The sequence below is a fragment of the Pundamilia nyererei genome, unplaced genomic scaffold (genome assembly GCF_000239375.1).
Source record: "Pundamilia nyererei isolate P.nyererei 1_Seehausen unplaced genomic scaffold, PunNye1.0 scaffold00109, whole genome shotgun sequence".
Taxonomy (NCBI): Eukaryota; Metazoa; Chordata; class Actinopteri; order Cichliformes; family Cichlidae; genus Pundamilia; species Pundamilia nyererei.
Genome location: NW_005187510.1, coordinates 1,656,762 through 1,680,517, shown reverse-complemented (window position 1 = coordinate 1,680,517; position 23,756 = coordinate 1,656,762). Strand labels below are relative to the sequence as shown.

Sequence of the window (23,756 nt, the reverse complement as noted above, 5' to 3'; positions counted from 1 at the left end):
AAAAATGAAATAAAACATACTCTGAACATAGTTTTTAATACATTTAAACTGTAAAAATAAGACGGAATTTAAATAATGTTCAAAATGTGTACAAATTTATATAATTACAGATCCACTCAAAGGCCTGTCATCCTGTTTATGGGAATTAAAGAAATAGATAGGAAATATATTCAAGTAAGATGCAAAAACTTCCCTCAAAAGTTCTCAAATTTATCTGCCAAGTATGGAGTTGTAGTCAGGAGGCAATTAGTAGATCGGGATATAGACTGGAGGTGGGGGGAAATAACAAGTCTGGCTCTGTCAAAAAGTTAAAAAATGTATCCAAAAGCTCCTGTAGAGAGATAAAGTAGAACCATAAAACTGAAGAAGTTCAACATGGAGTGAAGGTTGTAGAAGGTCTACAGGAGAGATGGTTTTGATTTACACAGCTCCTTTTATCCAAAGGAGATACACACACACAAATACGTATTACTGGCCACAATAGCGGGGAAAACTTGGGATTTAGTGTATCTTTAGCAAACTGGTCTATGACCTGAGTTGTGTTATTAATTCTTCATTGGCTAGTGCCAGTTTATCACAGAACAGAGACAGTAAACCCCACACTTCATTTATTCAAAACGACTGAACACGTTTCTGCAAAAAGTAATTTGCGGAGGCTGTGCTGGTGGAGGATAGCCCACATATAGCATGCCAAGTCTACATCCAAAAATTCAAGATCTTAGATGTGTCCTTCCCCTTTCACCCCTAGCAGATATCTGTTAACACCACTTGTCTCAGAGCCATTCACTCATCTCCTGTGAGCGTCACTGTTCATTCACTGAGGCCGTGTACACTTAAAGTGTAATCTAGTTTCCTGGAAGTTGTCCAAGTGGTCCTACCCTGTGGTCAGCTATTTCCACACTCATTCATGATCTGGAAGCATCTGTCATTTAAGTTGAATACTTGGGGGCGATACTTACCTGTGCTGGGGCTGGTGTGTACAGTGCAGTAAGGATTGTGCTGGTACAGGTATGACGATGGGAAACCTGATAATTACTGTAATCTTCAGGTAAGTATAGCTGTGGCTCAGCGGTTTTGGATCTGAGTGTTGCTCCATCGCTGTTGCACAGAGGCTTGTCCAGAGTAACAGGGGCTGCTTTGACGAGCTGCACTTTCACCGACAAGCTGCTGCGATACAGCGGTTATAAGCCGTTAACTGGTGTAATTTTAGCTTTAATGAGGGCTTGAGGAGAGAGGTATGTTGAAAATTGGTACTGTGTGCCAATAAAACATTAAAACCAAGCCCCTGGAAGCCCTTATCTTTCAAAGTTTTCGTTATTTCTCCACTCGTAAGCGTTTCAGTTGTAATTCCTTGACTTTGCACATGCACAGAGGGAAGCAGTCCTTGCAGTTGAAAGTTTACACCTACAAACATGCCTGTCATTAGGATACAAGACGCATAACATTAAAATTAAGAGTATGTTGGTAAAATCACACAAAGACAGATGGAAGCAAAGCAAATGGCCAGCAAGATCTAATATTGACAAAGCAGAGAGTGTTGTTGTCTACAATGTGAACTGACAAATTGGATTTAAAGAGAGTGGAGGACCCTTGTTAACAGATCTGCAAGATTAAGAAGTTATCAGGTCAGAGACACTGAAGCCATCTACTTAAGCCCTTGTTTGACATAGTATGACTTTTCCAGACGCTGAGATAAACATGCATTTTTAATGTTTTTTTGCCATCCCAGTAGATCGGATCAGTGTTTCACGAGGCTGAGAGGCCAAAAGTTTGTTCGACCCACAGAGGATCATGTAATCCTTCAGCTGCAGAAATGAAAAAAAGGAGAACCGTGAAAATCACCTAACTCTGTTTTATTAGGTTTTTTATACAAAGTTGGTGATAAATATCATGCTGTAGTGGTGAGTAGCTTTCACCACCTTCAACAAAGAGGCGAAAACACTTATGTTGCAGCATCAGAGGAAAATCACCCTAGGGTTCCCCTCGGATGACCCCTCCAAGCGGCCTGGTTAAACATCCTGTCTACAAATTAACGCAAGAGATGGTGTCCAAACCTAGCTGGGGATATGTTACAAGCTACCCTCCAGAGAGGTTTGGGTCATCCAGACAGGAAATGAAAGGGAAAATGGTTGTAAAATGGCTTCTGCTCATGACTCATCGAGAGTCCTGGCACTCAGATCGGAGCAGGCTGGAGCTCATCCCTTAGCCTGTTCTGACCTGGACTGCTTCATTGTGCCATCGCTTTCATCCAGTCATAAGCTATCAGATGTTCATGTGTGAAATGAAAATGCTCTGTGTTTAATAAAGTTCAAATTGCAAGCTGGGTTTGTTTGTGTGACAACACGATAAGAACATATGGATGTTACATTTATAACAGTAATAATACTGTCAAACTGTGTTATTAATGCACAGCGTTTGACAGTCTTATTGCATTAAACTGTGTAAGGCTAGATATGATTCTCTGAAGATACCAGTAAATGTCATTGCAATTCTGCTCGGAGTGTTACAACTAATCAGATATTACAGAGATCCCAAGCTCGCCTCCTTAATCACAGAACATTGTGTCAGTAACTAACAGAAGCAGGAGAGAAATCCAAAATATCAGCAGCCAACAGCAGGAACTTTGGAAACTAGGGAGACTTTGAAACGGGCCAGCAACCTGAAAAAGACAGAAGGAACAGAGACACGTAAAGAGGAACTAATAAAGTCAATCAGATAAGAGGGTAGGGAAAAGAACAAAAGAAGGAAGTCAAAATACTGAAAGGCACATGCAGATCTTACCTTCAAAATAAAACAAGAAGTAGATTGAAAGAGGGAGAAAGAATAAACTGTTCAATTCAATTCTGTTTAATCTATAGCACCAAATCACAATAACAGTCACCTCAAGACGCTTTATATAATAAGGTATAGACCCTACAATAATTTAAAAGAAAACCCCAACAATCAAACAACCTCCACGAAGAAGGGAGAGAAAAACTCTCTTTTAACAGGAAGAAACTTCCGGCAGAACCCAGCTAAGTAAGGGGAAGCCATCTGCCGAGACCTGCTGGGACTGAGGGCAGGGAGCAGGACAAAAGACACACACAAAAGACAAAATGAGACCAAATAACTTGTTATAACTGCACCAAGGCCCAGTAAAATAAATGAGGAATATTTTGAACACGGTGAATCATGCAAATCTATGAAAGGGGACTCCAAGAATTTAAATGTAGCACTGGTACATCCATTTCTTCATTTCCCAGTTTTTGGTGATTCCCAGACTTTTTTAATAGGATTAAAAGTCTAATATTTTTGCATTTATTTAACTCATTCACTGCCAATGGCTGGCAGTGAATGAGTTAATTTAGTACATTCATACAGTTTTTGTGTTAATAATTACTAAAAGTTAGCAAATATGCCAAACTAAGGCCCTATTTAAAATTGCATTTTAATGCTTACATTGGTTGTTGTATACAGGATACTGTACGGAGCTTGAACTGAAAGATGAAACAGGTGTTCATGAAGATGTCCAAGAAAATCCACTCACACATAATTGAATTAAAAGTCAAATTCAATTATGATTCCATTGGAGTTTGGTTTTATGTGTTTTGGACATGAAATAGGTGAATAAATCGAACTGTAGGAGACTGAGTCTGTTAATTTCTGGACCAGTGATGCTGGCAAATCTGTCAGCTCAGGGCTCAGTCGGCATTTTCTTTTTCTTTTTTTTTCAGGAAAATCTCCAGCTGGCCCTGTGTGTGGAATTACACCCAAGGATCCAAGCAAGGCAGGGTCACAGAAAAGAAAACAGCTGTCAGACAATGAATTACTGTACTTTCCTGGGGAATGTGTCAAAAACACACATACGCTCCTGCTTGTCATACAGTTTGCATATGTTACTTGTTCTTGTTTATACCCAGAAAGTCATGAAAACATGGCAAAGGCGAGACTGCTTTTACTATCTGAACTCAATGTGTATTTAGTATCTCATGCTACCTTTCATTCTAATTTAAACACAAGCTTAATAGATCGCCACACTTTCATGCAAACTTGTTGACTGAAAGAGTAAGGTTGGGGGGGAGGAATCTCAGATTTCCAAATATGCAGTTCTTTTTCTGGTGATGGCTCTAAAGCACTAACTTTGGCAGCAGGGTGACTTTGCAGTGCAAACAGAGCACATCCGCACACTGACCCTTGTGAACCAAGCAGGCAGCTCCGCAGAGCGAGCCGACAGCCTGCGGGCCTCAATGCTGCCTCAGTCTCACACACGACCGTGAGTGACCCAGACTCAAGGGAGAAAACAGTCTTTTTCTGCGCTTGTGCATGTCAAGGGTATTTAAACTAAACTACATATAAACTTATGCAAGTGTACCGAAGGTAATATTGTTGGTATTCGTTTATCCCATCTTTAGTAGGATGCTGTCAAATTTCCAAAGCTTTGTTTTTAGCATCAAGGAAATAAAATATGTTAATCCTCTCCATTTTAATACACACGCATGATGCACTTCGTCTGAGGCAAGTCAGTAATAGTAAGAATGACTCTGATCCAGTAAAGCCATGATAGTGAGCTAACATATACTAACATTAGAACACCAAGAATTATAGCCAACATTTATTTATGCCTCTAATTTTTTCCAGACATCACAACAGATTAAAATACCTGCTATGAAAAAAACTGCGTTTCAGGTCTGTTCATTAGGTTTCTTTGTGTTTTGGAGCCAGATGTGATGAGTGAGCATTGGCTCCTATGATGGATATGCTCGACCAATGGCTAGTTATAGGCAAATGAGCGTTCTCTGGGTACCAACAAATAACCAAACTGTACAACATGGATTAAAAGTTTTACACAGTATGACCTGAAATGAGGGACTAAGCCCATGTACTCATGAGCAAAGTGTTTTTTGAGGTCAGGTCCAAGGGTGGCAAGGTGGTTCAGTGATTAGCAAAAATATAGCTTCTCCAGCTTCCTCCCAGAGATCACCAATCTTAACAGACTGGTGACCTGGCTAGATTTTACTGAGCTGTCACACCTGGTGTGGGCCCCAGCCTCTAGCTTAGCGCAAACCAAGGTAAACATCTTGATCTTCTTTTTTCAGCTGGTTTCCAAGGAGCTTATCTGCCTCCATCTATCCTTGAAAGCAATGAAAAGCATCTAGCATGGATACATTTCAAGTGAAACTTTTACCCACCAACAATCTAAATCTGGGAGATAAACACAATATGTTACTTTTCACGTCCTAAAACTGTAAAAGCAAGGAAACAAATAAACACATTTTGTTTAATGCGTTGTAAAAATTTTAGATGGAACAAGAGCAGAGAACCGTGACAGCACACATGTTCTTAATGTCAAAGTGAGGTTGCAAGTGTGTACCAAGTTTAAAGGTGAAGTCTCTGATTGTAGACACGTGTACTTTGACACCGAGAGCTGCTGGCTCTATACCTGCAGATCCTGTGATGATGTTATGGAGTTCTCGGAGAGTTTTTTTCCACATAAAACACTCTGTCTAGTGACAGTTTAGCTGGGATGGCCAGTTCTGGACAAACTGTCAATTGTTTGAAGTCAGTGCCACTTGCAGAAAATTTGCCTCATAGTGCAATTATTTATTTTTATTTAATTAGGGATCTTGTTAAATCCTTTGCCACACTCACTGCAAACTTTTATCAGAAGCCTTGTGCTTTTAGGATCCTGGCATGAAGACAATACACACTTAAACAGCAAAGAAAAAAGCAGACAATGACGAGGTTTAAATAGCACAGGGTCCATCTGTGTTGAACTAAGAAGGTTCTAATTATTGGAACCTTATCTGGAACTTCTGATTCTGATTCAAGAAATGGAAATGCCTTTAAAATGTCAGTTTTATGTGTTTTCTCTTTGAGTATGCCGCCTTTGCAAAGTTTCCTAGATCAGTCGTTAATTGTCCAAATATTCTGAAAACATCAGTGACCATGGGTTTGACTAATTTTTTTAACTGCAGTATTTCATAAGGAATCAGGAGAAATGTCTTCCTCGTCTGCTTACACAAACCTCCACGTAGTCTGTAATGTTTCTAAGTGTTTGTCTGAGCCTGTGTGTGACAATTGCATTCAGCGGTAATAATCAGATCAGTCAACCTCATCTTGTCGCACTGTGCAGCTTTCAAAAGAAAATCAACAGTCTCTTTCTTGCCAAGAAGTTCTCAGCATTTCCCCTTGCCCCACAAGACTCTCTCCCACCAATTGGATTAAATTGGAAAGTAATGAAATTTCTTTTTAAGGAAATGATAGATGTTTACAAGAATGATCTCGCTGGGGAGAAACACGGATGCCGTATCTCGGTTTGGTTTTACGCAAAGGTGGAGAGTCTGCACTGTTTCAAATGAGACGCATCAAGTCCTTTCACAGTGCTGTTGTATGAAATTACCTGGCTTTTATATCAGCTCTACCATCTGGGTCCTGTTACCTCAGCAACTGATGAGCCAGCCTAAAATGGTTTCATTTGTCTCTGAGAGAAGAATATTGTGGTTTACCCATGGAAAGGTTATGTTTGTAATATGTTGTGGGCTTAAATGCTCTCCAAATTGCCCGGACCCCATTCAGTGGTATTTTTTTCTCCTGTCGTAAATATAAAGCTATTTTGAGACCTACAGAAATGATGATAACATTTTTTTATTCCAGACAGGAAACTAACTGGTGGTACTGGTGAAAAACCCTGCAATATTTTTTCAAATTATTCAAAGAACATCATATATTATATTTGGGAATTTCCAGCCAAGTATATAAATATACACTTTTTAAGCTGCTATTAGCGGTCTTAAGAATGCAATTTCATATGAAGCAGCTGGTAAACTCAAAGCAGTGGTGGGCTGCATCAGAGCCAAAAATTTGATCTGTTTCGAGCGAAAGACTGTTACAAAGGAGGGTCAAAGAGCCACACAGCAACGTGCAATATGGTACACGACAGCTAAGTGTCCACAGGAACCATGAAAGAAGGATGCCAGAAAAATGGAAAAAAAAAAGTCTTAAAATAATTACTGAAAATCATGACTTTGCTATCTCATGCCAGAGCATGACAGCAAAAAGCCACTTCAGTTCAAGCAGCAGGCTTTGAATCCAGGTTTAAGCCACGCCTCCTTCCTGGCTCTGTGGATGGGAGTGCTTTGGTGAAATTGAGACGTCAGTGAGAGCTTGATGGATTGCCACAATGCTTTGTAGCCACACTTACTTCTCCACCTGCACCATCATAAGTGCTGAAATATCTTGGCAATAGTTGGAAGACAGATTGAAAGGTCCTTGGTGACCCAGTCATCTCTTGACTCTTCACCCAGTTTGGTTGGCTTATGAGCAAATCAGTTAATCCTTACAGGAAGTTGTTACCGTGCTAACAGACAGAGCATGACCAATACATAGCCTTTTGCCATGACCATGTTAGACCCCTTGAGCCTTTTGTTGACCTTGGACACGATTTGAGACTGCTTTCATGTAATGAAAAACATCCACAGCTCTCATTTTCTGTAAAAAGCAAAAGTCATTTGCAGGCATCTTCTTAAACTGCAATCACAATGTGATGTGAGATCTCTGTATGGGGTTCTATCTGTTATCAAACTGGCATGTGAGACTGAAAATATGATAATCTTATGAGGTTTCGCACTCTTTATCGCACTTAGATCTGATAAAGCTACCCGTTTGTGTTCAAAAATGCACACCAATGCACACCAGTCCATGCATAAACATTGTACATTGTGCTAATATGGGTTGTGTGTCTTTTTCTCCTCACAGGTCAACAGTGCATAACACAGGTCTCCCACACACCAAGGCATCATATGAACTATGGCCATAGTTGCAACCATTGCTGTCAGCAACCACAACACACTAAACATAGTGATGACAGGAGCTCTGACTCACACATTCAACAAATGAATTATCACAAGCAGCTGAATCTCAGCAAAATCTAAATTATTCATATAGTGTGATGATTTCTGCTTCTGTTTGAGCAAACACTGAGTATAACTATTGGAATGAACTGAACTGAAACAGGAAATTACTAATCAAAAGTACAAGTTCAAGTCTTAAGTCACCGACATTTCTTTATATTATTCTTCCAAGGAGTCAGACTTTCTGGTAATAATCGTTTAAAGTTGATGAACAGTTCTCCATTGGTGCCAGTCCAGTCCATCCATCCGTCCAGTCTTTGTATTTGATCATTTTGAGAAGAAAGTTGTTTTTTTTTCTTTTCTTTTTTCACTAAACACTGAGATATGGATCATTCAAGTAAAAAGAACTAACTAAAAAAAACTATCTACGGCAGATAAATGGTATCAAAAAGTCTTATGCTTAAGAAATAGGAAAGAATCCAAGGAAGACTTAAGCATCTGGCCCTTTAGTTGATCCATCTCCAGTTTGGCAAAAGAATACATGAATAGAAAAACTCATACTGGAGCACTATCAGTCATGGATTGGCCTCCCAGAGCCCGGACTTCAACATTACTGAAGTAGTGTCTTGATCATCCTGACAGAGAATGGAACCAAAGGCAGCCAATAACCAAAGAAGAGTCTGGAGAACTATTCCCGAAGACTCCTGCACAGTAAAGGTGGTCAGACCGAAATATTCACATTCATTTTTTTTTTTTTAAACTGTGTTTTTGCCTTATATTTGCCATGCATGTTTGTACATACCAATACATAGCTGCACCTATTTCCCATTTTTCTTGCAAAAATATGTAGGAAAGAAGGATGGCTTGAGACTTGAGCACAGTGCTGTGCAGATTAATGTCATATTAGCTTAATTTGTGTTGTTATCACCTTATCAAATAAAACTTTATATTATTTACCATCACACTTTCTTTCAGAAAATGCTTAAAATATTGATTGCAAGTTCAGTAAAATGATTTAATCTCATTACCTGTTTAGGTGTGTTGGTATGAAACACTTGCTGCTTTTGAAACATGCACAAAATTATATTTACCCAGCACAGTTTAGTAAGATAGGCAAACTATTCTCTCTCTCCGTCTTTGTGCGTAAGAAGGCTCGTCTGTCCTGAGACTTATGTAAGATAAACCTGCCGACCTCAGTGACCCTAATCTCTGAGACGAGAGGATCACCTTCCCACTCTGCGCTAGCTCACCTTCACTCTCTCTACACACACACACAGTTCTCCATTATGAGCCACTTCTCTTTGCATCTCTCCCACCCCTAACCTTTTTCCTTTTTACAGCATATTCTTACTCTGTCACCCTTATCCTGACCTAGAACCTCACCTCAGCGCAATTTAGCAATTTAGTAGTTTAAGCTTCGTAATTCCTGCCCCGCTGATGCTTTCAGCTGAGGTGTACGTTTACAGAAGTTTTCAAATATCAGCTTGAAAAGCTATCATCTCTTCATTGCACTGACTGACAGCTGCTGTTGACCTCTTTGCCTGCAGATCTGTTTCTGTTCTGGTTTCTTTTGTGTTTCCCTTAAGTGTTTGCTCAAAAGTCCTTTGTAACACTGCAGCGGAGTTGCCCTGCAGTAACTCTTGTCTGACACACATCTTGGTGCAAAACTACTAATATGCGATATCTCTTTCTTCCTTTCTAGGCCATTATTGCTAATACCTTAGCCGACCTTCCAGTCTGTGTACGACACCATCTAATGTGTTTAGAGCAGGGAAAACGAGGCAATGCCATTTCAGTTCCCAGGAATTTTGAGCTTCATCTTGTTACTGCTCACGGAAAATCACATCGAAACAATAAACAGAGACAGGGCAAATCAATTGATTGAGTTATGCATTGTATGATAAATCTTAATTAACTTTAGCTGTGTAGTCTCTAAAAAACATACTCTCTGTTATAAAAGGGGACTACACAGCCTTACTGTTTTACCTAGAATACAATGTTAATTAAATTCTAATTAAAAAATTCCAGTGAAATAAATGATAATAAAAAAAAGCCTCAATGAATGGAGACATAAATTTGTCAGTAATCTATGTGCTGTCGAAACAAATGGATCTGGGTAGGCATACACTTAGTAAGGTAAGGTCATTGTTAATAACAAGCAAATCATTTAAAATGGATACAGAAGTGTGACAAAATTATAATTGATGGCAATAAAGCAGACATGTCAGCATCATTGGGTTTGAGGCAAGAATGCAGCTCAGAAATAATTCATTTAATTGATGTGAGATTAAATGTCAAATTTCCCTCCAGCTGACCTCAAATTGTATCTCCAATCTTTATTGATCTATTAATGTGGCTTTTTTCACTTCATTTCCAACTTAATTTATTTTGCTGGGACATTGATTTGTATTCATCTGTATTACATGCATTCATATTGTTTCATTATCAACACACAAGTCAGTGATAAGTTCCTCTCTCTATCATTGCTCTCTACTTGCCAGTGGACTCAATGATAAAAGGCTTATGGGTCAAATGGAAGAAGTGTTTCATAGTTTAAATAATCATCTTTTAACGTAGAGTCTAAATTCACGGTTGCAGATAGGATCTCCCAGGGCTACACACAGAGAGACACACGATGACAGTTTGCACTCACATTCACACTCATGTGCAATTTAGAATCACCAATTAACCAAACCCCACAAATTTTATGTCTTTAGACTGTGGGAGAAAGCTGGCATACCTGGAAGAACCCACACAGACACCGAGATAACATGGAAAACCAACATAAAAAAGAACTAGCTGGATGATGGATTCAATCCAAGGATCTTCTTGCTGTGGGGCAGCAGTGCTAACCACCTTTTCAACCTTTAAACCTAACTTCTTTGAGTGTCACAGAGTTGATTCAGTTCATCTGGATGTTGTGTTTTCAGTGGGAGAAACATTTCATCACTCATCTAATTCAGCGGTCCCCAATCCCCGGGCCTCGGACCGGTACCGGTCCGTGAGTCATTTGGCCGTGAGAGTTGAGGCTCAGGTGTGAAATGTATGGTTTTCAGGGTTTTTATCGGTTTTCAGCGTTATTTTGTTATCGTTTTTATCATTAACTCGGTTTTCCTGGGTCTTTTCACGTGTGTTATGAATAAATCTACTTTTTTTCGGTACCGGTATTAGTTTTATTTTGTTGTATTTATTTTTGACACCTTAAAGGCCGGTCCATGAAAATATTGTCGGGCATAAACTGGTCCGTGGTGCAAAAAAGGTTGGGGACCGCTGATCTAATTGACTTCTTCACTCTCAGCTGACTGCAGGTTTCCCCAATCTTAGAAACGATACATTTGACCAGAACTACTGACTAAAAGTGGGCTGTGAGGTCAGGTTCACGGTCATTCATATGCCCAGAGAGTTGGGGAAAGCATTTAAACATTCTTGCGACCACATATTACAATATATTTACTCAACACCTTTTAATTAGTAATGAACAATACATTGCAGGCCATGAGAGAGAAAGAGAGAGATCTTAATATCACTAAACTATCTTAAAAACTGTAGGCTCAACAAAGACTTATTAACAGGTTAAGAAATCCTTGCTATTGTATCTGTGTTTGCAGCCATCTAGTAAACTCGACCAACTCATTAGGAAAATGTCGCTAAACTAATAGCTTAACTTCGCCGACTAGCTAGGTTAATGCTAAGTCTTTGCGTCTGATGCTGGAAAGACTGCACAGAGTGGATTTCAAATCAGAATATGTGAGGTCGATACTACAAATGCACATTCTTGTGTAAAATAGTCATTTAACCTTTTGCTGATGAAAACCCATTAATGAGTGCATGTTTAAATATAACCTTTTTCCTATTATGTTTTGCACATTCCACAGAGTGACAGAAATTTGCCACAGGGTAAAGCAGGAGACAGATATGCATCGCTTAAAGCATGAAACAAGGCCCAAATTAAGGTAATGATAGCCAGTAATTTAGTTTCACATGATTATTATAAGGGTGACTTGGGAAAGTTTCCTACAGTGATGGTGAAAGTGATGTGTGAAGCAGTTCTTTTCAGTGTCCTGAATATCTTGACTCTTTATATTGGTCACTGAATCTTTCAGAGCTCTGACTGTACTGTCCCAGTCACTGAACTCAATCATGGGTGAATGGTGTATTTTACTCATGATACCTTTGATCACTTTGACTAACATTTCAAACCTTATAAATCTTTATTTTTTCAAAGTCTCTTGATTGAGTAAAGGAAATCGTGGAGGGTTTTTTCCAGCCCATTTTAAACTGGATGAGGTTGTATATCATGAAGGGCTACGGAAACGGGGTCACGTCACGAGACAGTCTGGTATGATGGCCGAAACCTTGCTGTAAATACAAATTCTACACAGCACAGCCTGAGCACACTGAGTGGGACATGCTGATGTAAAGCATTGCCAAAGGCAAGTCGGCCTGCAGCTGACCTTCACTCTTATCTCACTTATGGCTGCTAGCATGCCTGATGGATGTTTCCTTATTGTTTGTACAGACTGACCCGTGTGGAATCTGTTTACAAGATTTGTGTGTATGTGTGTGTGTATGTTAGGGGGGGTCTGGGCTTTTATGCTGTCTGCTCAGTAGTATCCCACACTACTGAAAAAGAAAAACACACACACAATACTGAAATGTTCCTATAACTGGGATTTTAGAGAAATTGAAACAGCATATTAGTCTGGCCACAGTTGTAGCTCCTCACCAGTGGACTGGAGTCGGGACCAAACTAGGTTTGGTAATGCTGTGGTCCAAACAGTTCCCACTTATTCCATAAAAACCTTCATCTGGAAAAAATTCTTCACAGCAACAGGGAAGGAAAAAAGGAGCAAAATCACATGAAGCCAGCCACTCTCCAATCTTTGCGGTGGAAAAGCCATTAAAGAACAGATGAGTACAGACTACCAGAAGGGACGAAGAACTACAGGATGAATGACAAGTGTCTTAGACGTTATTTAAAGGTAAACAGATAATTATAACGACACTGGATCCACTGTGTGGATTCCCTCTGTTTCATCTATCTCCCTCTGCCAGCTACCTACTGTGGTAGGAGTCTTTCAGAACTCTCTCTTTAAACTCTAAATCAAAGCTTCCCTTAAATTAAGAGGGCTACTTCACTTCATGCTGCATCTCAAATTAGGGACCTGAGATTTAGGTCCTTTGGCGCCATTACATCAATCTGACTTCTTTATAGAGCCAACCACAAATGAGATGGGTTCTTAAGAGAGGATTAAGTAGAGTGATGCTTGAAATTAAGACTTAGACTAACAGCACCAGAAGGCAGGCGTTGACAATAAGCAAATAAATATTCCTGCTGGTTGACGGTTGAAGGACAACATGATAAAGGTGATGTTACACAACTTTGACATTTGATACTTTAAGTTATTTTAGGCTCTATATGAATGATACTGGGCCTCTGGTGATATGATTTGCACACTCCTTGTGTTTTATATGCCCCAACAAATGCCAAGGAGTAGCCTTGATGAGTACTGCATTAGATACTGTATCAAAGATGTGTGGTGCACACTGGCCCCTAAATCAATAAAGGCACAAATATCAGTAAACAAAACACTGCCAACCAGCCAAAAATGTTAAAAACGTAACTCAAGTAGCCATCACTTATAGAATAGAGAAACATTAAACTGCATCTAGGCTTGTGTTTCTAGCAATCTGATTATGACATCTCTCCTTTTAGTTTTTTTTTTTTTTGGGTTTCCACTAAATTCTGAGCGATAAGAGGAAACTGTGCCAAAAAAAAGGGAAATTCCTTGAATGGCCACTTCTACTCTCCAGAAACAAGTCGATCTCCATGGATTCCATCCCTAAACACTGAAGTGTCATAATAAAACTAGTTTAGGGCTCTTGGACCTCTGAACTGCGCTATAGCTGTTATCTGACAAATAATATGGTTTGCCATGCAGTTAATTGACACTATTAGCTTGTACAAAAACTATGTATGTATATTAGGGGTGCAACGATATTCGTATCGATATTGAACCGTTCGATACAGTGCTTTCGGTTCGGTACGCATATGTATCGAACAATACAACATTTGTAATTTATTTTATCAATTTTCCTTCTGACGATGCTGTCTGTGTTGATGCTTGAGGTTTCAAAATGCGAATTCACATGTAGAGAGGTTGATGGTTGCTATATGCAGTTTATTTTTAACCTGTAGTTGCTAAATGGCATATTCTCTTTTGCTAAATGGAACTTTTAGCCTTTGATTCTAAGCAGAGGCGCACAAAGTGTGCTGGTTAAAGGAAATTAAAAAGTTCTGTTAGACGAGCAGGAATAAAGCAAAGTAAAGTAGAAGTTACTTATTTAAAATCCCCCAAAATGGGCTGAAAGATAGATGGTGAAAACATGGGATAACACTTTGTGTAATTATGATTATAAGTGACACCAGCATAGATATTTAATCCTCTGTTCATTTTATTTATATAAAATTTGTATATAAATCCCAACAGTTACCTCAAGGTACATTTATTGTAAGGTAAAGACCCTACAATAAAGACATTTATACACCACGTGTGTAATGTTCATGCAATACATGCAAATATTTTGTGTATTAAAAATATTTCTCAGCCTCACCTACTCCTAATACAGCTTTTCATACCGACCACTTTATTTCATAGGACGATTTTGCAGCATTTATTTTTTAGGATCATTCTCAACTTTTTAGGGATCCAAATGAACAGATCTGACTAATCAGATCGCTGCATTTAGCGACAAGTGCACGTGCACTTCAAAATATGCACTAGTACTGAATTTACAATGATATAAAAATGATCAAATAATAATATTTTACCTCAGACACACAGTTAGATGCTGCTCCGGGTCAATCTGCTCTCTAAAATGGTTTCTCTGCCTCCTTAGATGTGGTCCCAACTCTGCCTGTAAGAGTTCAAACTGCCCCTCTGACATCCTGAAATATGTTGTACAAAAGCGTTCACGATACAGCTTCAACTCCTGGATGAAACCACGAAACTCTCCCTGCTGCTGCCTTCTCATGAAAACTGGATGAACCCAAAACCTCAGTTTCTTCCTTTCCTTATGTAGAACCTCAGGACCAGCTCATCATCGCTTGATGTTGACTTCATTTTTTTCACACTGTGTCTTTTAAGGATGAATATTTCTCAAAATCACAACATATTTGGAGTGTGTATACATTACACAACAACTATGCATTCAAAAAATTCTGAATTTTGTGTTGTTTTTTCCACACATTCTCTGCATTAAGGCCTTAATACAGCAAAACCCCAACAATTAGACAGTGGGAATGAAAAACTCCCCTTTAACAGGAAGAAACCTTCAGGGGAACCAAAAATATTGACTAGCACTGCTTTACTAGAGGTAACCCTTCTGTTTTCTAAACTCAGCAATTTCTGTCAAATTTCCAGAACAAAATGACTGGGTGTGCATCAGTTAGTGAGCGTAATCTCTGCCTATACGGCAAACAAGGGCTACCGTAATGGTCGTCAAACCGCATATTCACTGACATACACACTTGGTGTCAAAACTCATCATTAAAGGTAATGGAGAGGTCATTCGATGTCATCTTTCTGGAGGAAAGCGTTAAAGAAGGACATATGCAGCATTGTGCTTGGTCCTGTTAATAATGGAAGGAATCTATATTGCAGCGGTATTGCCTATTATGTGTGTCATCATGACAAAACGTGGTCCTGGAGATGCTAACTGTAGCGAGAACTGCCACAAAAGTATTTTTGAGCACTTTGGCTTTAATGTCACTGGTGTGAAGTTAAGATTAGAATGAATTCTTAGCCTTAACTACCACAGGGGTATTTTTTGATTAGGGATTCATATGTTGGTGCGATCACATCTTAAAACTGCCTCTTAGTTAAAGGAATGCTCAATTTCTTTTCAGGTCAATATTTGTAAAGTAGATTGGTCAATACTGGACATAAAGAGGCGTTTTCCTCAAGCAGTTCCTTTGTAGGTCAATGGAACTTCCTACAATGCAGTTTTAGGAAGTTAAAAGCCTGCAGAACTTGTTTTGTGCAAAAAAAAAGAGCCCTCAACTTTTCACCTGAATATAGAGATATAGAGAAAGAAAAATTCCTTTTCTTCAGTGTGTAGGAATGCTAGTACTGTTTACAGTACTAGCATATGAACCTATCCTGTAGTTTGTAGGAGTGGAAGGTCCAGTAGAACGCATAGGCATACACAGCAAATATTTCTCTTGTCTGTAGGTGCTCTACTGTTTAGCCCGGCCCTGTCAATCATTCCTCTATTGCTCAGATTTAATCAGCTGCAAATGCGCTTAAGTTCAAGCTATAATGTCCTTATCTTATCGACTATATATAGGACCATGTGGTACAGTGAATCTCTTACTCATTATGTGTTTACATCTCTATATCCTTCTGTATCTAGGACGGTCTGTCATGTGACCTGTGTGACAATCAGCTCTGTTGTGGCAAGTTTTCTTTCAGCCTGACAGCCGTGAAACATTTGGACTCTGGTCACAGTGGGCCTCAGCGCTGATCGTCACTGCATTTCTGTCGGCATATGGAGGGGCTGGAGGGGTGGGGGGGTTTTGTTAACAGAGAGAATTCGATGAGCAGGCAAAGATATTCATTCTGCAAAAGCGCTAAAGTCTGTTTTTATTGGGTGGACGCAAATCCCTTCACATTCAACAGCTCTTTCTGGCAGCAACGAGCCAGTTCTGGATGGGTTTCTGGCTGGGCCTGTTGGGCCTGTTGGGCCCAGCAGGCCGTGACAGGGATTTGACTTTCCCAGCAAGTAAGCGGGGAGCCTATGTGAAAACCACTGAATGGCTCACGACAGTTAAGAAAGAAAGAAGAAAAAAAGAGAGATTACGACTCTAAAAAAAGAAATCTGAGGTTAATCGATAAATGAGTAATTTCTTGCATTTGGCAGGAAGTTTGTTTCTGGAGCAAACCAGTGCAGTAAACTTGATTTACAGTCAAACAGATGCATAACAGAAGACATAACAAATCTGGTTTTCAGATATTTTATTGAGGAAAACATCTTTAACCTTTTGACCCATTGGACAAATAACATAATATAGCAAAAAAAAAGAAACCAAAAAAAAAGCTACTGAGAACATTTCCTCTGAAGCTGGATCACAGATTGAAAATCACTGCAACACCTGCAGTGTCTGATACATTTATAAAAATAACAATCATAAAAAATATACATACATGACAAAGATCTTTTTCTTTTCTTTTGCGATTTGTAAAAGACTGCATGAAACTGAGCTTTGGACAACACATACAAGACGCTGCAGCAACCCACAATCTCTAACTGATAGGCACGATCACTAGCTGACAAGCAGACTGGAGCCACTAGCTAGTCCACTGTTAGGACTTCACTGAGTATAAAATTACAATACATTGCCTGCACAATCCAAAGGATACCATCAGCATGGACAGCTATTTAGAAGAAACAACTGAGCAAAGAAGTTATGGGTCACCAGACTAGGGGATGAGAGCGAAATGCTTTTCCATCGAGAGAATTTCTTTTTTTGTTGCAGTACTGACACGATGCTAGTCGCGGATGTTTTCAGATTTTTTTGTCTTAATGCAGCTGGGGGAGAAAAAAGCTACAGTATAGTTAGCAAGCATGTAATCATATATTTATACACAATTCTTCAAAACAGGTGAGGAATGAAGCCTTAAAAAATCAAAAAAGAAAAACATTAATAACCATCAACCCTCACAACGGAAACATAAGGTGCAACTTAGTCGTCTGATGCTGAGGTGGACGCATGCATGCGGGATTCTTCGCTTTCCATTCTTTGTTTCAATGAGCAGATAATTAAAGCAGGCGCTGATAACAGGATGGTTTGGTTTCAAGCTCTCCGACAAGTTGTAGCTGTAATCTGACCTTAACAAAGACAGTTTGTACAGTAAAACACAGTAGCCCCAGATAGATAAACCCCATCACCAGCTGCACCCATCTCTCCAGATCATCAGTTGGGTTTTTTCCCTACTAGCGTCTCACTCTCTTCTGCCTCTCTTTCTCTATCAGCATCTGCTTCAAACAATGGCCTCATTAAACTTTAGGGCTATCAACAAAGGGGCAGGAGGGAGGAGACGCCTAAGTGTTTGGCACTACATTTCCTGAACAGAGTATCTGCATTCCCAGCTAAGTTCAAGCTCTTCAGCAGCAGCTGCGGAATTCCCTGCCAGGGTGCTACAGCAAACAGTTTCTCATCATCTGAGGTGTCTCTGCAAGCCTCCTCCAAAACTGAGGAACACAGTCTACGATCGAGCTCTCCCTGCATCGATCATCTACTTATTGTCACTCCCACCCCTCCTTGTTTTTGTTTTTCTTCTCAGATGAGAAAAAGTGAAGCACCACTACACGAAATATACAGGAAACATTGTTTGTGACTCCATAAGTCGCTGATATTTAATCGGGCTCTGTCATGACATGCTGGTAATCTGGGACGTTTACTGAATATACACAAGAGGAAACGTGAACCTTGCAGGAACTTTTCGTTCGTACGTTTGGCTGCTACTTTACTGCAAAATCCACACAAACGGTGCTCCTTTTTCACCCGAACACACGCGTGTACACAAACACTGACTGTGCAGGATTTCACATATACATTCACAAGCCTCTGGGGGTGCTACTGTCTATAAACAGCGTAGGGGGTCATGTGGCCTGCTCGTTCTTTTCTCTGCCTGCTGTGAGGCAATAGGCACTTTATAAACACATAAATGTTCACATATACAAACAGACATTACAATAGCTTCATATTTTGTTTCTATTTCTCCCTTAAAAGTGGGTGGGGTATTCGAGTTAGAAAAAAAAAATCTTTGGTCTGTAAACAACAAGAATTATATCCAAATGTGAGGTGATGTTTGTTGTCCACTCTAGTTTAATAGGATCTCACCTCGGTTCAGATGATGTAAAGCACGGCGCGCTTTGGAGCACTGTGCACCTCTGATTTCACCTCAAAGTGCATGTGAGTGTCTCGCTTAAAGACTCTGATGCAGCTGATTGGGCTGCTGCTGCTGCTGCTGCTGCAACATGCTGGCTAATGAGTTTCAATTAAAGATTGAATCAGTCTTCTGCACAGTGTCAATGATACGTCTGCAGCTGGCATTCAAGGCCTTAAAACTCAGATATTGCTTCCAAGCTATCCAAATGAGTCTTTTCCGAACCTGGTTGGCCTGGGCAGGATCAGGAGACTGTCGGTGTTTCGGTAAATGTGAGATAATCACATCTGAATTTTGCCAACTGTTCTGGATTTACCATTCATACTCAAAGTATGAACAAAAGCAGAAGCTTTGATGCAAAACACAGAACAAAAGGATGCCTTTTTTTCAGTCAGCTGTCAAGCACTGTGCAGGGTTAAGGGTACGACTGTGCCACTCGCTCCTGTTTAAAGACATCAGGATCCCTCCTTCCTCTCTCATTTAGGGATACTCAGTTACACGGCAGCCAGGTGGAGTAGGCAGGCTGCTGGCAAGCAAACACTGGCTGCACCTGCGCTATGTAGTAGTTACTGAAGTTGCCATCTGCCACATAAGGAGCAGGTTGGTAGTAACATGTAACATTAGCCACATTGGGGATGACATTCTGCTCAGCCAGGACACGTACAGCCAGCATGGCTATGAGCCCTAAGGTCTGCCGTCTCTCGTGTCCCATCAGACACACGGTGCTCTCGTTGACCACTCCGTGGAGGGTCATCAGGTAGTCGTACTTGCGGTCCTCCAGGCCCACAAAGTGGTTTTGAAGGTAGGACTCCAGCTTGCGCTGCTGCTCGCCAATATCAGGGAAGTCAATGAAGAAGCGCGAGCACATGTAGCGCTGCAGGGACTTCATCTCTGACTCTGACGCAGCCCGGAACCCCCTCACCAGCAGGTGACAGTACTTCAGGAGACCCCCTCCACGGATCTCCTCCGGGTTCCGCGTGCAGATTATCTTGTGACGTAGGTGGTCCAGAGCCTCACTGAAGTCACCATACACGCTCTCGCCCATGATGGTGGGGTGGAAGGTCTCAGCCATGGGGTTCTCTGAGCAATCATAGAACAGCAGCAGAGAGTCAAGCTTGATCTGAAATGAGTCCACGCTGAACTCAAACTGCCGCCGGAGAGAGTCCACAAACTTCAGCTCCACATTCTTCCCCCGGTTATTGGAGAGGGAGATGAGACTCCAGCGGTCTGAGTCATTGCACACCTTCACCATCTTTTGCACATAGGCTTCCTAAATGAGTGAGTGTGCAGAGGGTGAAAGAGAGTGAGAGAAAAAGAAGCACAAACAAAGTGAATAGAACTGAAGCTGCAATTACTAATTCAGTAGAATTCTGCCTAACTTTGCATTGTACAGTAAGGATTTGAATTTAATGCCTATATTTATACAAGTAATTACTGTATGTTGTTGAGCTATTAATGCTACTGACCTCAATATTAAAGGCTATGGAATGTACTTATATGGCTGAGCTCAGGATCCCTTCCAAATTGGTTTAACTCGATCCTCTTAACTACAGCAAACACATTTTTTAACTATCACTAAAGTGATCTAATTGCACATTAAGCTGTGCGTAATGGTCGCTAATCCCTGTTGGCACAAATACAATTCAATCTTATCACATATATAAAACTAATCTAACAAATCTGAAGCAGAAATAAAAATCTGCCAGGGCGTGTGTAGCCTACCTTTAACGTTAAAGGGGTTATTTTCTCCTTATTCACACAGTCGGGTAAAAAATCCAGGAGACAGTCCAAAACTATGTCCTTCACAGTCTGAAAATCACTCTCTCCTTTCATATTTGCGCAAAATATGAGGTCAAGGTCTTTATAGCCCAGTCCGCTGTCCTCGTGCAGAATGTGGCTGGCCGCAGAGCCGTTTAATCGAACGTCCCGGACATGGATCTGTTTTTCCTCCATCCGACTGCGCACCACTTTAACTATCTGCCGCGGCTGCATCTCCAGAGTGGGGAAGTTTCCCCGGCCGTGTATCGGGATGGTCTCCGTCAGGATGGCATCCAGTCGCTGCACTTGCTCCCAGCTGAGGACGCTGACGTTGCTGCTGTCTGTGTCGGACACACAGCTGGTAGTGGAGCTGCTATCGTCCTCTGACATGGTGTTGAAGTCCTCCGGAATTTCAATAAAACAAAATTCAATCGTTTTCTCAAAACAGTAGGGTCTTCCGCATGAGGAGTGCCAGTATTTGAAATAGTCCAAAGTGACTGTAAACAGAAATAATAATAATAATAATAAAAAATATATATATATTAAAGAGCAGCGGGGCTGGTGGCTGTGCGTTACAGTTTGCGCACTCTGGTTGGAGATCCAAGCGGAGAAGTGGCGCAGCAGTCGAGCTGGTGACTGAGCTAAGGGAGAATCTGAGCCCGCTAACAAAAGCGTGCGGAAGAGCGAGCCCTAACTTTCTCTTCTGTCTCTTCTACGCCTTTAAAACATTTGCCTCGGTGCTGCTGTCAATGCGTCCGAGCGCTGCGCATCACAGTCTTTGAAGGTCGCTGATGATCCAGGAGGGTGTTTGCTTTTCCGACTGTGACTCCATCGCCCAAAAGGCACGCCTATGACTTTATGAATTTGCATGAATAAGCTGCTGCTCAAGTCGCGCTTTTGGCACAGTCCTCCCACTGACGTTCAACCCCCTCGGAGGAATCTTGTGGATTTTTACGCACGGCTCCTACATATTTTTTAATATCTCCTCCTGCTGCCAAATAGTAATCCCGTTAATGCAGCTGTGTGCGCTCAGGAAATCCAGCTTCCTCTCCTCGAGTCTCTTTAGATCAACATATTCCCCCCCGTGCTTTTTTTCTATAAGTTAACCGATACTTGCCCACTTGACACGCAGCATCCTTCTGCAAGACTCTGGTCTGTAGTCTGAAGTTGTCAAGCTGCACTTCACCCCGCCCCCCATCTGCTTCTCGCTGCTAACGCTGGTCAGTTTGACAATACTATAAGGCTCTGCTTTATCAAGCTGCTCCATAGTCTTATAGTAAAATTTTAAAATGAATTTTAATGAGAAGATATATATTAAACTTCATATCACTTCATGAAATAACTGAGGCTCCGAACCACACTGAATACGGGAACAATCATTCAGTTACTCATGAGATCATTCCCGTGGTCATGATCCCTCTTTTGTCAAATAAAATTACAAATTAAAAAAAAAGAGGAAAAAAAATAGAATTAAATTGTTAAAAAAAATAAGCAAATAAATAAATATAAAAGTATTCTAATCTGTTTAGACTGAGCTGATCCGCAACTCGCTACACGTCGTCATGTCGCCATCTATGGGCTGGCTGGTTTAGGCCTTTAAGTAAATCAGCTGAGCTACACTGAGTCTAAGGCTACCTTTACAGTGTCACTATCTACAGTCATTGTTAAAAGTCATCAAAGAAATGCGACTTTTAATTTTAAAAGAAAAAAAAGTGGGTAAACATTTTGCCTGTGACATTAAAAACCTGTTACCTCTGACCTCACATACACCTTCAGCTGCTGATATGCTCAGTGACCAATCAGGATACTCTCTAAAACACACTTTAGCACAGGGGTGGGCAATTCCAGGCCCCGAGGGCCGGTGTCCTACAGGTTTTAGATCTCACCTTGGGTCAACACACCTGAATCACATGATTAGTTTGTTACCAGGCCTCTGGAGAACTTCAGGACATGTTGAGGAGCTAATTTAGCCATTTAAATCAGCTGTGTTGGTTCAAGGACACATCTAAAACCTGCAGGACACCGGCCGTTGAGGCCTGCAATTGCCCACCCCTGCTTTAACATGTCCATCATGTCATTGGTTGCAATTAAGGGTTTGCATTGTGGCATTTCATCTCTTTGATTAATGTCATTATATTTCTGTATGGCTTCTTATGAACCTCTCAGACTCTATTAAATCAGCATGTGAGAAGGTCAGGGGTTGCATGAGCCCGAAGGGATCAGTGATGCCCAGGGGATGCCATGTGGAGGCAAAGGAGGCTGTCGTCACGGACACTCTATTAGGCACGGGTAAAGCCCTGCGTCACTGGAGCCACCCAGATCTGTAAACCCTGATTATCCCATATACTCTACTGCACTGTCTTAACTCAGAGTCCCACACAGGAGCTGTGCGTAACTCCCTCATCATGACAGGATGCAGACACACGCAGTCAGCTATAATGGCGCTTACAGTTAACTTGCAGCCCTGTAAAATCAGCCTTAATTAAAGAACGATTTTCAAATTTGGAAGAAAAATATTATTTTTAGAGTATAATCTAAAGGGTGTTTTAAAAAGCTTGATCTTCACTTCATCTGTTGCCTGTAATTGTGTGTTTTGTTTTCTCTTTACTTTGTTTTGGCATGTGTCAGACAGGTTGAACTGAAACTGAATCCCACATCTGGAAATATACATGGAACCGTTAGTCAGTTACAATGGACTGAAAGCAGCTCTGCCAATGCGTTTCCCAGGTGTGGAGACACGGTTTGCAAAGCATTGGACTGGGCCCCGTGGCCATGCATGGTGCTGCTGCTCCCCTCTGCAAAGCTAAATCAAAGCCAGCAGCAGGTATACACATCCATTACAACACCAAGGACTGCAAATGAAATGTTTTGTATAAACACAACCTGGCACCTCATTACTCATTGCGAAATGGATGATTTATTCTTTTGAGCGTATTGAAAGACAGGAATGAGATTATGTTGTCAGAAATTCAAATGGAGGCGCAAATTCAAAAATAATACATACCCTTTCCTACTGGTGATGTTAATGCCTTTTCCTGTCAGATGACTTGGTGGTTATTTAGATTTAAAAATCATTTCCAAAACAGAGCCTTGTTTTCCTGCTCTGCAGGATCTAATGTATGTGGATGAGACGGCTTCAATGCCTCATAAAGCAATCTTTTACAATCACACAAAGTTTTCCTCTGGGGTCTATGAAAACATTTCTGGACAGTTCAGC

General features: G+C 40.7%; 1 protein-coding gene across 1 annotated transcript; it reads right to left on the bottom strand.

Moving 5' to 3' along the window:
- Nucleotides 1–16,831: 16,831 nt before the first annotated feature.
- On the bottom strand, nt 16,832–21,685 carry tent5aa (terminal nucleotidyltransferase 5Aa). Its single transcript, XM_005741311.1, has 2 exons — nt 20,504–21,685; nt 16,832–20,051 (listed from the first exon to the last, which is right to left on the bottom strand). Exons 1-2 carry the CDS (start codon nt 20,927–20,929, stop codon nt 19,272–19,274), a joined length of 1,206 nt encoding a protein of 401 aa, XP_005741368.1. The 5' UTR covers nt 20,930–21,685; the 3' UTR covers nt 16,832–19,271.
- Between the last annotated feature and the right edge of the window lie 2,071 nt (nt 21,686–23,756).

What these genes read in the sequence shown, in the direction of transcription:
- tent5aa (XM_005741311.1), bottom strand. Translation starts at nt 20,929, where the DNA reads ATGTCAGAGGACGATAGCAGCTCCACTACCAGCTGTGTGTCCGACACA. An exon ending in TAACCCCTTTAACGTTAAAG is followed by an intron (nt 20,052 to 20,503) that starts GTAGGCTACACA and finishes TCACTCATTTAG; the next exon opens with GAAGCCTATGTGCAAAAGAT.